The sequence below is a fragment of the Phymastichus coffea genome, unplaced genomic scaffold (genome assembly GCF_024137745.1).
Source record: "Phymastichus coffea isolate CEN01 unplaced genomic scaffold, Cenicafe_Pcof_1.1 PCOF00052, whole genome shotgun sequence".
Classification (NCBI taxonomy): Eukaryota; Metazoa; Arthropoda; class Insecta; order Hymenoptera; family Eulophidae; genus Phymastichus; species Phymastichus coffea.
In genome coordinates this window covers 1604552-1619148 of record NW_026706863.1, presented here as the reverse complement: position 1 = coordinate 1619148, position 14597 = coordinate 1604552, and the positions used below count along the sequence as shown (strand labels likewise).

Below are 14597 nucleotides of genomic sequence, written 5' to 3'. Positions count from 1 at the left end.
AACCAAACACAAAGTTTAGTATTATACACATGTTTTCCAATTGCTTACGTATGGTGATCAACGTTTCTAATATAATGCTCTCGCACAATGTCATTTGGATTCCTGAATTTATTATTTAAGCCCCACATTAAAACTTGACAGAACTACGCTAAAACAAACAAGTCACATTTATGAGTCCGTACTCTGCTCTCGAAAAATGCTAGTTGCCAAACAGTGACGAATCCAATGCATTATTAATTAAATTACACCACGGAATAATCAATAATAACCAGTTCATCGCCAGTAGGGAAAAACGAACATTGAACCATTTGCGTAAACCTGCCATCCTTTCAACCGATAATTAAAGCCTTGCTTGTGGCTTATTAAAAATTTAAAAAAGCTCTTCCTCCTTTCACCGTGCCGCACAATTATCCACCTCTCTTTTTTCTCTAAAGGTAGAGTGGAGGACGTGACAGACAGATAGGCAGGCTTCGGGCGTGAAAATAAGTTAGGCAGTGAAAGAAATAAGTCGGAGGGCGCCAGGGGATGTCGCACTCTGCTGCGCGACGCCACTGGAATAGCTAATATCGTTCTCTTTCTACCTCGCTCCCTCACTCTCGCTACGCATGCGGTATATGCAAGCGCTCCGTCATATTGCAAGTGGAGAAATGCACCGGTGCGCAGGGATATTCTTTTGCAATGCCGAGACTTTTGCATTTATATTGTGCACTGGACGCCACCTTTCCGTCGCTGCATTTGCATCTCTGGTATTGGTATAATTTTTTATAAAAGGAAAAAATAAACGCGACGGTCTCGATTGGCAAAATACTGTGATATACCGAATTGAATACAAGCAGAAGCTAAAGATAGTAGAGGTGTTCACGCGATTAACTACTAATCCAGTTGTAATCTACGAAGTCATACGACTCCTCAAGAGTCATTCGAAATAACTGTCAACTTAATAGATAGGATTACAGCTGTTAATCTGCAGTAGCCTAAATATCACACGTAATGAAGATTGACCGCAGTGCTTACTTGTTTCACTTATCGATCATTACCGTGAGATTATTTTATTAAGAAAAACGAATAACTTACCAATAAATTGGCACAACGCCATTAGCATATCATCATTTTCAATGAACAACTCGTATCAACAAAAGTCTACCCTGGAACAAGAATCTCGAAAAAGCTACTGAAGAAGCATGCTAAATTCGTCGAAGGAGGGGAGCCTGATAACGACGAAACTTGGCCGCCACTCGCTCATGCTAATTCCGACGTGAACAGCAGCAGCGCGACACCCCTCTTTTTCTCTCGCACTCGCCCAGCGCTACTGTCCTCGCTCTCCCAATGTTCCATTAGCCGTATGAGGTCGGCTAAAAGTTGGGCCGGGCGCGCGTAGCGCGTTAAAATTAATTAAGGGACTTCCACGCGGCCCCCGAAACTTACTAAATGAGAATACACGGTTTGTGCTAAGCATCCTCCATCCCGCTTTTGCGCATGTATTTGTTACCCAGGCGCCTCCGGGCCGATCGATTTTCAAGTGGCTCCACTTGTCAATGGGTGCGATATTGTGATTTTTATCTGACCGGTAACATTGTTTCCCGGCACGGCCGATGACACATTAATAAGTTTCACTTGCGAATCGACAGAGCGAAAAAACGAGGTCTCGTACAATTGAAAAGACAGAAACAAAAGACGATCGAGAAAGCTTTCCCACAGTAGCCATAGAAGAAGCTCATCGACGATCACGAGTGCTTGGGAAAAAGAAGAGACACACTCCTCTCAACAGCAAAAAAGAAGGAAAAGAAGAAGACACAAGTACATCGCCCTTAACTAGGTCGTACTCCTCGTCGCGGTGGTGAACAAGAAAAGAATAGGAAACAAAAGACGACTCCTCGAAAGTCAGTCCTGTGCATAGGAATTGTTTGCCGAATAAATCGATCGTGTGATTTTTGCAAGAAGAGAGAGGGGAGAAAAGGCGCATGATCAGATTGGTGTTGTTCGGACGAAGGGCTCGCCAATAAATAAAGGAACTTCTATCTTGCGGCTGCATGCTCAAGATTTTCCTCTTTCCCGTCGAAGCTTCACGTGCCGGGTAGATAGACAGAATATTTTTACCAGTAGATGCCGTAGAAGGACACGCGCGAAACTGGTGTACGTGTTTTCCTGCGAAAAATTATGAATGCAGCAGCCGAGAAGATACCTGCCGGTCTTTCTTTTGTCTTGTTCGTTGTGCCTGCAGTGGTGAAGATGACGAGACGGGATTACATTCTCACCTACAAGCCGCACACTTGCTGCAGGATGTACAAGAAATTGCATCTTCACTTTTTGACCTGCAGAACTGATTTGCAGCCTTGCATTGTACAATCAGCAAGGCGAATTTTCTGGAATGTAAAGAATAACAACTCGATTGAGCTCTCCAGCATCTACTCAATAAGTGCAGCTTCTGAACCTGAATTTATTATTGGACTGTAATCAAACAACGCCGTTCTCTGAAGTTGCAGCATCTGAACTATCAGCGGCATCTCGCAACGCCGCACGTTGTAGCGATAAATTATAGTATTGGAAATTCCCCGCGCACTTCCCACGTCACTTCGCTCGCCTATTTTCTTCCCAATGATGAAGCTTTAGCAAAGTTCGGAATTTTCGGTTTGTCAAGACAACTTTAGTCCAAGTACTTTTTTCTGTTGGTCGCGAGATCTCTGGCCTTTTTGGGATGTATTCGAAAGCAACCGTTTGCCCAGCAAAAGTATTTCCATCAATCGTTAGAGCACTGAATCGATACATACTGAATTGGACGGCAAAAAGTGAAGAAACGTACGGCTGATTCTAATTCCAAGAGTGCGATCAATAAAAAACCCACGAGAGTATATGTGAGTGCAGCATTCATAATTCAAAAGGCGGCAAGTATAATTATAGACCATTCGTTCTCGCGGCTCTGCCCTGTCGCTATTGCTTCTTGCGGGATTGCTTTGATTGTCTTGGTGACAGCCAGACCTGATAAATATAAATTTAGAAATGATAACAACTGATGAGCCAGATATTTTTATACACAGACAAAAGTTTTCACAGTAGCGGTTACGGAATTGGCCTTAATCAGCAGAAATAAATCTTACATCACATTATTTAAAAAAAAGGCAAAATCTGAATCACAGCTTTTATCTTCAATTAAATCGTAGAATTTTTTTGCTGCTGTATGGATCCTGAAGTTCAAGGCTGCCAGTGAAAATAACTTGCCATATCTTGTGAACACGCGTCGAAACCATGAATCTCGATCGGAGCTAGAGAAATTTTAATTGGAAAAAGTAACTTCTTAGCACTTTTTTTACAACCACATTTTTTAGAATGTATATGGTTAACTCGATCATTTTAAAAGATGGGAGCCACTTTATGGATTTTCCATTTCAGGCGCACTTTTATATATACATATTCCACGAACCCTTCAGCAAAGTGATTTTCACGTTTCGTCAGAGTGCGCATCGAGTAATACTTGTGCGTGCAGAGAGGAAAATACTTCGTCGGAAAAAAATTCCGGTTTTCAAATATCGAAACGGAAACAATCAGTTCGTTCATTTTACCTGGAAATACTCTTAATTTTAGCGAAAAACAAAGCTTAATGAATGAGAAACGAGAAACAAAAGGCAATTGAGTGCAGCTTGCGCTGATTGCAAGTCGGTTCTGCATAACCAAGCCCTTTTCAGCCGTTGCGCTATGCTAATTTGTACAAGATTGCTGCAGTGAAAAAGGTTTATAGCAACGATCGATAAACGCCATCGCACTGTTCGGTAAACGAATTATCGAAATGCCGTGGCGCATTGCAATAGCGTGGTAAAGGAGACATTTAACAAGGGAAATTTTGAGAGACGGAAATGTCATGTAGGTGGATCATGATCTTGATTTTCATTGACAGCCCAGCTAATTCGATTTTTTATTCAAGGCAATTTTAGCACGGAGAATCAATTATGAATGATGAATTTTACTGAATGAGGATCTCCTTGAGTACTTTTTTAATACTCAAACGAAGCAATTTACTTATCATCCAACCGAAATTCAAATCTCTTAAAAACACGTCAACCTTGCCAAGCGTTCCTCCTTCGTACGAGCATATCTACGTCTGATAATCCGCGAAACAAAGTTCTCGAAAAATCTCTCTCTCCCACGCTACAGCAGCAGCAGCGCCTCATTAAAGAGCGGCCAGCAGTCTGAGGAGTTAATCTCCTGACGCACACACGCGCAATTACCTTCGAAAGGAGGCCTGCAGCAGCTCGCTACCGCACCTAAGTATCATTACGCGCGCCGCTGCTGTGAATTTCGCGCGCTATCAGCCGCCGTCGCCGCCGCCGCATAATACCACAATAAATTATTGATCGCCGGCGTGACGGCGTTTCTTTCGATTCGCCGCCAAATTATTATTATTAGGCGCCTCGAGATCGTTGCCTTACCTTTGTCCCTCTGCGCATGAACAACATGCTAATGATCACCCCCGAGAGATGCTAATTACGAGGTAAGGCTACATTTATCGATTCGTATTCACAATTATTGCTTTGGTAATAACGTCAACACATTAGCAATCGTGTTTTCCCTTTTGAATAACTAGAAACCTAATTTTTTAACTGAAAATAGCTTCTCATTCAGTAAAAAAAAAAAAAAATATTCAGCTTGCGATGATATTTTTAAAATGTATAAAGACGAAAACTGAAGGAACGAAATTTCGCTGAGCAGTTTTTCGAATTGCACGGATCGTTATAACGTATCAACATTTTTCTATTCCAGTCTTGAAGTACTCTTGTAAAAAAAGGTCAGTCTCCCTTTGACGACCGCCTATAAAAAGAAGGAAAGAAGAATGAACGGACTCACCTTTGGCTGTGGCATGTGACATAACAAGCAGCATCAGCAGCGCCAGCAGTGTCCTCCTCGTGCCGGGGGCAGCTAGAAGTCTCCCCTTCAGACCACCGCCACCACCACAACCAGCTTCATCCGGCATCCTGCAACGCAGACAGAAGCACTCATGAGCGCCAGTCATAAATATCAGCGACACAGGGGTAGTAAAGAGACGGACGGACAATCGAGCCAAATGGAAAATAAAATTGAACGAGCGAAGGAGCGAGTCGAGCTAAGGAGGCACTGACTGCGAACAATTAACGGCTAATGGACGATAAAATTGAACAATTTGGAAATGAAAAGATAATGAGAGCCGGCCGAGAATTTCTTAAATGTAAAGCGTTCGTTAAGATCTCGGACGATTTAACGTTCGTCGATCTGACAAGCTTCAAACTCGCAATGTAAATCATAGAATTTAATTTCGAAAAATACGTGGTCTCAGAGAGACGATATGGCTTTGTCCGGTCGGCGCGATATCTCAATTGGCTCCCTTTTACACCTTCAAATTAAAAGCCATCAATCGAGCGCCGAAAGAGACGTCCCCGTTTTATGAGACGTCCTAAATCACACATTTGGATAATATTCCGTTAAGCCCTTGCACTCGAGGCACTTGCGAGGGAGCGTAAGTAAAATGCGTATTGGTCGTAAATTCGTGACATTTAATATGTTGCCTGCGTGGGGTCTCGCCTGGACAAACGAACACGAGACATACCGAGTGCTTATGAATTTTCCTCCACCATTTACTTTGCAACTCTCCGACCAAAAACAAACCACCAGTAGAGTCTGGCGTTCATTGTCTTCACTTGTTCGGCGGAAATCTCGTTCGGCGTGTTTGCCCATTTCGTGTATATACGAGAACAAAGCGTCGCGCGGCCAGGTAAATACTCGCCCATAGCTACGATAATATTATCCTAATTCCAGTTATTAATTTGCGGCGCGCTTAGCGTCTGTATTTACTGCGGGAATCGAGTAAAATGCTGCTGCTTAGCAGCCCACATGTCCGGATATTTTTCTATCTTAGTTTGTAATATGTGCCTAAAATAAGCCTTCGACGAGAAGTTGCATATGGCGTTGTAAAACTAGAATTGCTATCTTTCACTGGATTTTTACATAAATCTCAAATGCGTAAACTTTGCGTTAAATTTTGGCCGTTCGAAGAGCTGGCATTTTATGATTCGTTCAGCAGATGACCTGTTAAATGAAGTTACAAGAACACTCTTACGCATTATTGAAACGCCGAAAATGTATAATAAATGTTAATTATTCCAATATCAGTTTGACGTTCTCTCGATCATTTTCAAAATGAACGGGCACTCATCGCACAATACGAAATGACGTTCTATAAATTTATGATGTAAAAGCTCATTGACGTTCCGATGATCAAACATTAAAATACATTATTAGCAGGCGTATTTTAGCAGCATATTTTAGTGAAGCGTTGAATATGAAAGCTCGAATTAACATTCAATTTCATCAAAAGCATCCATCTAAGAAAAGCTAACTTGATTTTCTCGATACCAAAACTGCTTGCTCTTTTCATCTTTTCCTAACGAGCAGCTTCCAATCCAATAAGTGACATGAAAGATTCTTGAAACATTCCTGACATAACGCAATTAGAGCACGACGAGTGCGGCCCCTCTACTGAACTTGAACTTTGCGTGATAATTGTTGCGTGAGTGGTTGTAGCTGGCGGAGGACACGATAAACGTCATAATGATAAGTTGACGGGTTGAAAGTGCGATTTCTATACATTGCTACGATGTACGTAACAAACCGGCATGTTCTAAAATAAGAAAGTTACTTGCTAGAAAAATTGATTGAAAGAAGATAGTGTACAAATAAATAGCGCTCATTATCCTTGCAAACTGCTTGTTTGCGAAAAGAACATCGCAGCATAACTAATATCCCCCGCGGCGATACCCTGCTTTGTCAGGCAGCAATGGAGCACGGCTTTATCGGAACGCTTTATTAAGCGAGAGACGAACAACTCGTACCATGAAAAAACTGAGTCAGATTCCCGTAGAAACTTGCTGAGATTTAAAATCACGTACTTTCTCTATTTGCCTTCCTCGTCTATCAATTTATGCGTGCCAATCGAGTACCGCCTCTCTATATCCATCTCCATAATAATCTATAGCAAAGCGCTTGATCAGTTTATTCTAGAGCCGGCAGCCCGACTTCATAATCCAGGCGTCTATCTGAAAAGCAGGCCACCTTTTTATGATACACCGAGGCGAGCGGGCTCCACACCAGGATTTGCATTTTTCAGCAATCGTCGGGCGGTCGATAGGTATCAAAAGGCCGATTACCGATCTCCCGCCGGATTCCGAGCTGCTGCCCCGAGACGCGTCCTGCGATTTATTTCGCTGCAAACTGCGCTTCGTTCTCCTCTCGCATCGATGACAATTAAATTTATGCGATTAGCGATGCCGTAAATAAATACATCGCCTCTGCACACGCGACTCCTTTTGCGGCTGCTCTCTTCGCCTGTCAGTTGTCGTTTCGGAAACCCTCGCCTTGCGCTCGTCTTTTCCATTCCTCTTTTTTTCTTGTCGTTCGCCGGGGCGGCAGCAATCTCGTGCGCGCACGCAGCCTTTCGTCGCTCGTAATCGAGAAACCTCTTGAAATTGAAATGTGTTCTTTTTCTTGCCAGGGATCCTCTGTGCGTCCGTTTCGCGGCAATATGTATTTTTCCCTGGGATTGGGATCGTTCGAAGGACGGTGTAATTTGGAATGCAATTATGAAGGACTTTTTTGTTTGTTCGAAAGTTCGGAGAGCAAATCAAACGAAAAAAGAGCTCATTACTATAACGTTTCTTGTTGCCGTTACGCAAGGTACGGTAGTCTGATGACTACAATGATATCCTGATATATCCGAAGCAGCTGTAATTCCGTCACGATTGTGTAATGCACTTTATTCTTAATTAACTTTGAGCAGAATTGCCGAGGTAAAGTAACCAAATATTTCCATACGGCTGGTCTTTATTGTTCCCATGAACGCCACCGCAAAGCCTCGAGCAAAAAAATGTTTGGCAGTTCCTGCGAGAGTAATCCACCTATCAAGCCGAGCATCCGATTGAGAACGACCGCACACGCAAGCATTGCACGCATCGCCGCACGTCGTCTCTCGAAGCAGCACAGGCGCGTCGTCGAAACAAGCCAACAGGGTACAGCAAAAAGACGAAGCAAACATCACCAGCCGCGCCAATTTTCGCCGATAATTAGCTTTATATACACCCACTGCTTAACTACCGGTTTGCTCGTTTTTTCATTCGGAATATGCAGTATGCCCACAAGGGCAGATCATCTACGTCAGGAGCAGCAGCAGCAGCAGCAGCAGCCTTCTTCGAATATGCAAATGCGGATTATTCGTATAGAGGATAAGAGAAGGAGGAGATGGATAGAGATAGAGATTCGATAATGCAACTTGCATGTTTCAATCTTGTAAGCGAACGCTTGAGCGAGCGGGAAACAGGTAAGAAATATATAAACGCTACCAAAAGTATTTGGCACTTTTCTTTTGTAAGGATTACTACTTTTGAAAAGTAGTATGGTATCACTTCTTTTAATCAAATTATTATTTGACCTTGGGTAAGTTAAAGTGCAGGTTAGGGAATAATAATACGATAGAAAAAAAGTCGTCAAGTCGAGAAACGTATTGTCATGCAATCGTAAAGTATCTATCTTCTATATCGGCATTATATAATTTTCAAGAATAAATGTTTGATCAGCTCTGAATTTCAATAAAATAGTAATATTTGCGCCTGGGCTTTCAGCATCAATTTTACAAGCATCTCAATCGGTTTGATGTTTTATTAGAAATGCACAAAAGTCTTCGATTTTCTTAACTGTAACTAAATAGCCCCATACGAAAAATACTTTTGGCCGTTAGTATGTATGTGAACGTACGGTGCGTATACCTGTTCAGCATCTCTGCAATTTCATCAGCTCCTACTTTAGCTACCTCCCTTTACATTACCTCTCGTTCTCTCTCTCTCTCACTCTCTCTCTCTCTCTCTCTCTCTCTCTCTCTCTCTCGGACAGTGTATGCAACTGTACATTATAAGTACGCATCGCTTAATGCAACTATGTATCGATTCGAGTTCAGATACGAAGTTGATACGGTCAAAAAAATCTTGATGATATTTTTATGAATATTATAAACGCATACCGAGCAATGGAATTCCTAAATAACAAATTACGGTTTGAGTGGAAAATTGCAATCATGTGAATATTATTAGCTATTGCGATAAATTTCTTATCGTACAGCTCTCTCGGATCGATAAAATTAATTTTTACCAGATATGCGCCGATTTGTAAATCCAGTTTACCTTTCCGTATTATAAAATATCCCGACTTTTATATTTCGATTCGCTTAATTTTAATGCAACAACCAGTACTGATAAAAATTTCAGCGTTATACATTCTCATATTTACATTTTACCAAATATATCGTCCGATCAAAATTGCAACTTCTTTTTCCACACTCGTTCAAGAAATAACATTACCTAAACGAAAAGGATTTCATCGACCAACTAGTTTGCTCAAGCTATTAGTATTTTTTCAGTTTTATTACACGAGTTCCCTTTTTCCGAACAAATAAACGACAAGAAATTTTGCACTTAGCGAGAATTTCGAAATAGCTGCCACAGATGTAACTACTTATCGTGCAATAACAACCGGTTTTAGTATGACCTTCGGTTAACAGATGTATAGCACAAAAATGAATTAGATTTGCTGATAACTTTAATTTAATTTAAGGAATCACATCCTCGTTGTTATCCGATTTCTTAAAAAGACAACGAGCTGTCTAATAGGCACTTCAATTATTACATAAAAAATAAAAAGCGCCGACAATACCTCAAGAGTTATGCTATATATCTATTTCAATTCATCTCCTACTCGTCAATACAAAATAAATCTAACGATTTTTTTAAATCTCGCTGCAGTTTTAATACCCCCAAGGCTTTTTATACCACTAAGCTCACCACTGAAACAAAAAGCTCGGAAGAGTAGCACTCCATCGGATCAACAAATTAAGCTGCGGGAGCTACCGCCACAGCCGCGGACTAACCGATCGATAAAAGCCAAGTAGCACAAGATAGCCGAGGTTACCTCTTAAAGGGCGAAGCCGCTTGCACGTTTGAGAAATTACGGCGTGTAGTTGACAAAAAAAACAACACCAACAATCCACTTAGCTGATTGCAACGAAATTGAGCTTGATAATCGTCGGCAAGACGTTAATTTCGAGACGTTAGAAGATGTCCAGCAAAGAAAAACACTCGTTGATTTCGCGTCGTCCTCGGATAGCCAAAAATAATAATTTATAGCTGTAACGAATCGGTAAAGAGGTGTAATTTGCATGGAGCACCTGCACTTTTTCGGACTTTGAATTTATATACCAATTGAATTCTCGGAACCTCGAGGGCAGGTGTCGTCGACGATGTTGTGTTTCCAGTTTCATCGAAAGATGTACGCGGCACTTATAATTTCAAGCATAATACTATGTTAAAGATTTAAAGGGTTTCGGAGAAATTTGCAAGCGTGTATTATTTTATCAGTGCACTTACGCGATGTGCTTTTGAACGTTTATGGATTTTCTAAAAACACACGTTTTAATGGATTTACACTTTTTAAAATCCGAATTGTTCAACTAATTTTTGGAAATGAATATTTCTTTCAATTTTAATAGCATACAATTTAATAAAATTGATAAAGTAATTATTGATATTTAAAATAAATTAAATTTCGAATGTCAAATACAAATGAATTACCGATGCCTATACGTTATTTGTTCCAAATCTGGTCTGTTTTCATCAATATCCTTTTAGGCTTTACTCATCGAACAGTACAGTCACATAAAGCAGCACAACAAGTCAGAAACTATGAAAATTGAAAAGAATAGTAGGCCCCTTCGGTATAATAATAGAAACAGCACTCATATCATACTCTACAACATTTCATCTAACTCACTGCTTAACCGCAAAGCCCGTCGTTATGACTCCTCGCTTAGGCCACGCGTTGACCGGCGGCAGGACACATTTTCGGAACTGAAGGACCCTATAATCAGGTTCAAACTGTTCCATTTTCTCTCCGCGCGTTTCCACACGACTGTCACGGCTTTTACGAGCGACTAATTTCTTTCGAAGGGGAGCTGCGAGCTGGACGAAAAAGCGTTACACTATGTTCACTTTTTACGACCGACGAATTTAACGAGTCATCGGATGTCTTTGTTTTTGTTTTGTGCTCATATCGTATAATTTGGTTTGCAATTACGAAGAAAAAAGAAAGCTTTCAAATATAATTGTGGCGTGACTCTTGAATCGGGAGCACATACGATGACGAGGAAACAAAGAGCCGCACAAAATTTCATTCTCATAGCACGCGGACGCGACGGCCACAATGAACCAGAAGAGATATTAAGCTGCCGATATTTACGTCCTAAGTCAACAGGCGGAATTCCGCTTTATTGCCAGCTTGGATGCGTCACCCGCTGTAGCCCACGGCTTATGTACTCCATGGGGGCATTATGCTCTTTCCTTAATATCAGACATGCCTTTCTGCAGGACATTTTGCAGATAAAGGATTTTCGGATAGTTTCGCAACAGCGAACGTGACGTGCTTTGCAGCAGCAAGATTTCGCAAGGTGGAACGTTTGACAACAGCAGGATGAACATTGGAAATTGTTTAATCTAGCTAGCAATAAGTTTACATTTTTAATGCTTTTATCAACTTTAATCAATATCGTTGGAAGGCCTCCACTTTTACCCTGACATCTTTATCATATTGTAATTCATCTAACAATCTCGTCTCGCCAATGTATCTCGAGGGCATTTCCCTTAATTTTTTGGTAGACCCTGTGACGGCGGCGGCGGTGCATTTCGGTCGCGTATCAGCTGCTATCCCACTTACTGCGTTTTTTCAAAGCCTCGCTTTGGGCTGTTATTTATCGGCGGTCACACGAGCCTCCATTCATTAATATAGACGGCTTCGGTGGGCTGAAGAGCGACCAATACTGTACCTCGTTTGTAGTCCCTGCATACCACGGCAGAGTCTAATTGAAATTTATAGGCTGTTTTTTGTTCACGACTATTAGCTGATAAGCGACTGCAATGAATTTTAACGGATTCATCGGCATGTAGTCGATTCTCTTTTTACGTAGGTGAAAGTTAATGCCATTAGTTCTACTAAATATTGAAAAAAATTTTTATGCGAATTATCGTTGCTTTCGAACATCACAGTAGCTCGGATTAACTAAATAATTTAGCCCCCCAAAATCCCGCAGAAGGAAAAGAAGAAAATTGACAGCACAGACAAACAGAAACCGAGATCCAATTTATTCTTCCCGCGAGACTGCAACAATATAGGAAACAAGAAGGGGAGAACAACGTTCGAAACGCCTGAATAAAAATCTATCGAACCTCATTCCGGTGCTGGTAACTCGCGGAATAAATATCCGTGGTAGCAGTGCCGCTCTCCACATATTAGCAATTTTCGGGCCGTAAGCTCCCGTATAATTCTTCAGGAGTATATTTTATATGGAAAAAGCGGGAAAGAAAGAAAGCGGGGCGAAATTGGATTGAAAACGAAAGGAGACGCGTTTAAACGCGCGATATCCACCCCTAACATGTCTTGCATTTTAAAAAAGCTGCCGAGTTTATTCGCTTGGAGGGTGTATCGAGGCGATTAGCCGCTTATCTTTTCTTACGGATTCGCTTCATTCGTTATTGTTGGTAATGCAGCCGCTTATGGGACTCATTTTATATACAATCAATGTTTTTCATCTACCAGTAAGAAGCTTGAATAGGTAAAATGATAGCCGACCGATTTTCGCTGTGAAAAATCTGTTTTGTCATCAGTGTCCTTAAAGCATGCATTCTACGGGCGGTGGACTTTGGAATTGATATTTACATTTATTATTACACCCATGAATATCGAACTCTGCGCCATAACGTCGAAACTTCCATATTAAGCATATGAAAGTTTCGACGCGAACGGGTCAAAGTTTTTCTATATAAGAGTGTTGTTTGCTTGTGGCTATAAAACGCGCAATTCACAGCCTGATTAGGTGAATGCTCGGAACTTAGGTGGGGCGTTAGCCTTAACATTTTCATGTCTCGACTCACCTGCAACATAAAGATAAATCACAATGAGGTACATGCCTATTGCGTGTATGTCTTATATTTCAGAAAACAATGATTCGCGTGTGAAAAGAAGGCATAATCACGACACGCAGGCGTGCAACGCTGAAAAGGTTCGCATAGCCGCTGCTATATTGATTCGCTCCCTCCAACTGTTTTACAGTGCTAAACCACCGCTGTGTTCGCACCGCACCGGCAATAATACTTTACGCATTACCACTCTACTTCCAATTGCGATGCCGAGTTCAATGCGCATTAAATTTATCGCCGCTTATTTCGATGAGAGGATCGAGCGCCTGCAAAGTTCAATCGATTCAATATCACGTGTGTGTTCCGTCGAATTTCTCCCAGCTTTCGATCGCTTCGAGGCCTTTTTCGAAATACTTTATTTATAAAAACTGGAATTCTGCAAGATAACTTTTTGACTCTAAATCGACATGTTTGGAATATGGAAGTTTATAAGGACAATAACGATATAATTAAATTTTCGAGCCGATACGCGGAGTCGATATGAGTAAACAAGCTTTAATTTATGAAGCTATTATCGAAACAGGTATGCCGTATATTAGATAGCGAGAATGAATACGAAAATAAAAGGATCAGCAAGAAAAAATCGAAAACCGAATCTGTCGCTTCGAAAGACATAATTCTCAGGTATTCGGGAAAAATGGATCGTTAATTGCAATTTAGTACCACGGCGCTCGTAAAAATCACGCCCAAAACTGGATATTCAAACGAGCGAGGGGCACGAAAGATTCACCCACGCGCGTGTGAGCACGTCGATAACAAGTGGGTCGAACCACGTATGCGCGTCGGTCGGGCAACGTTCTCCACGTGTGTATACGCCAGCGCGTCGACCATCTCTCTGGCTCGCCCTATCGCGTAGTCGCACGACAAATGTGGGTTGATACACGTCAGCTGTCGCTCGCCAAACTTTTTTATAGTCGCTGTGCATTATTTCGCGGCGAAAATTAATTTTCTTCGTAGACACTAAAAGACGAGTCGCGTATAACCGTAAACTCGCGTGGACGATATTAGCAGCTGGCCGTCGCTCCCAATTTTGATGAGGTCGTAAAACGTTGTAGCGCTATGGCATTCTGGTAATCGACGAGGTCGTTTACGCGAAAAGTCTCTCAAAACTGTCGACAGTGCGATGTCGAGAGCAGGAGAAGCCGAGCACGTTGATTGGAATTAAAACTGCTGGGGGATGCAATCGAAGCGGATCGAAGTCAAATAAAAAGAACCCCACGCGTGTAACGAATGAGCGACTGGCACCTATACTCCTAGCTCCTCTTTATCATCTTCGTCGACAGTGCACATATTGTACGTTTAGCGTGGTCTGTTGGCGAAATAAGCGATATAATATCGAACCGTCTGTGTTTCCTATTCCTGTGTTCCTATTGTGGTCTCACGAGATTGTCGATGCCATTTTTTTTCAATGATTACCAGAGCATTTGTAGTGAGTGAAAGCTCTGTACACCTTATTTTCGTTTGATGTACATAATTCATCACGAATAAAGTTTTTAAACAGCAAAACTTATGTCGTTCGAATGAAAATAAATAGAAAAGTACATTTTTTAAATACGCCGAATTTAT

At 41.5% G+C, this 14597-nt stretch overlaps 1 protein-coding gene across 1 annotated transcript in view; it reads right to left on the bottom strand.

Annotated features, from left to right (window-relative positions):
• LOC131665514 (uncharacterized) overlaps positions 1–14597 on the bottom strand; it is a 98661-nt gene that overhangs the window by 75868 nt on the left and 8196 nt on the right. Inside the window, exon 2 of the mRNA XM_058937430.1 lies at positions 4837–4964. Coding sequence (XP_058793413.1) covers positions 4837–4963 — 127 coding nt within the window. The 5' untranslated portion in view covers position 4964. The remainder of the gene's footprint in view (positions 1–4836; positions 4965–14597) is intronic.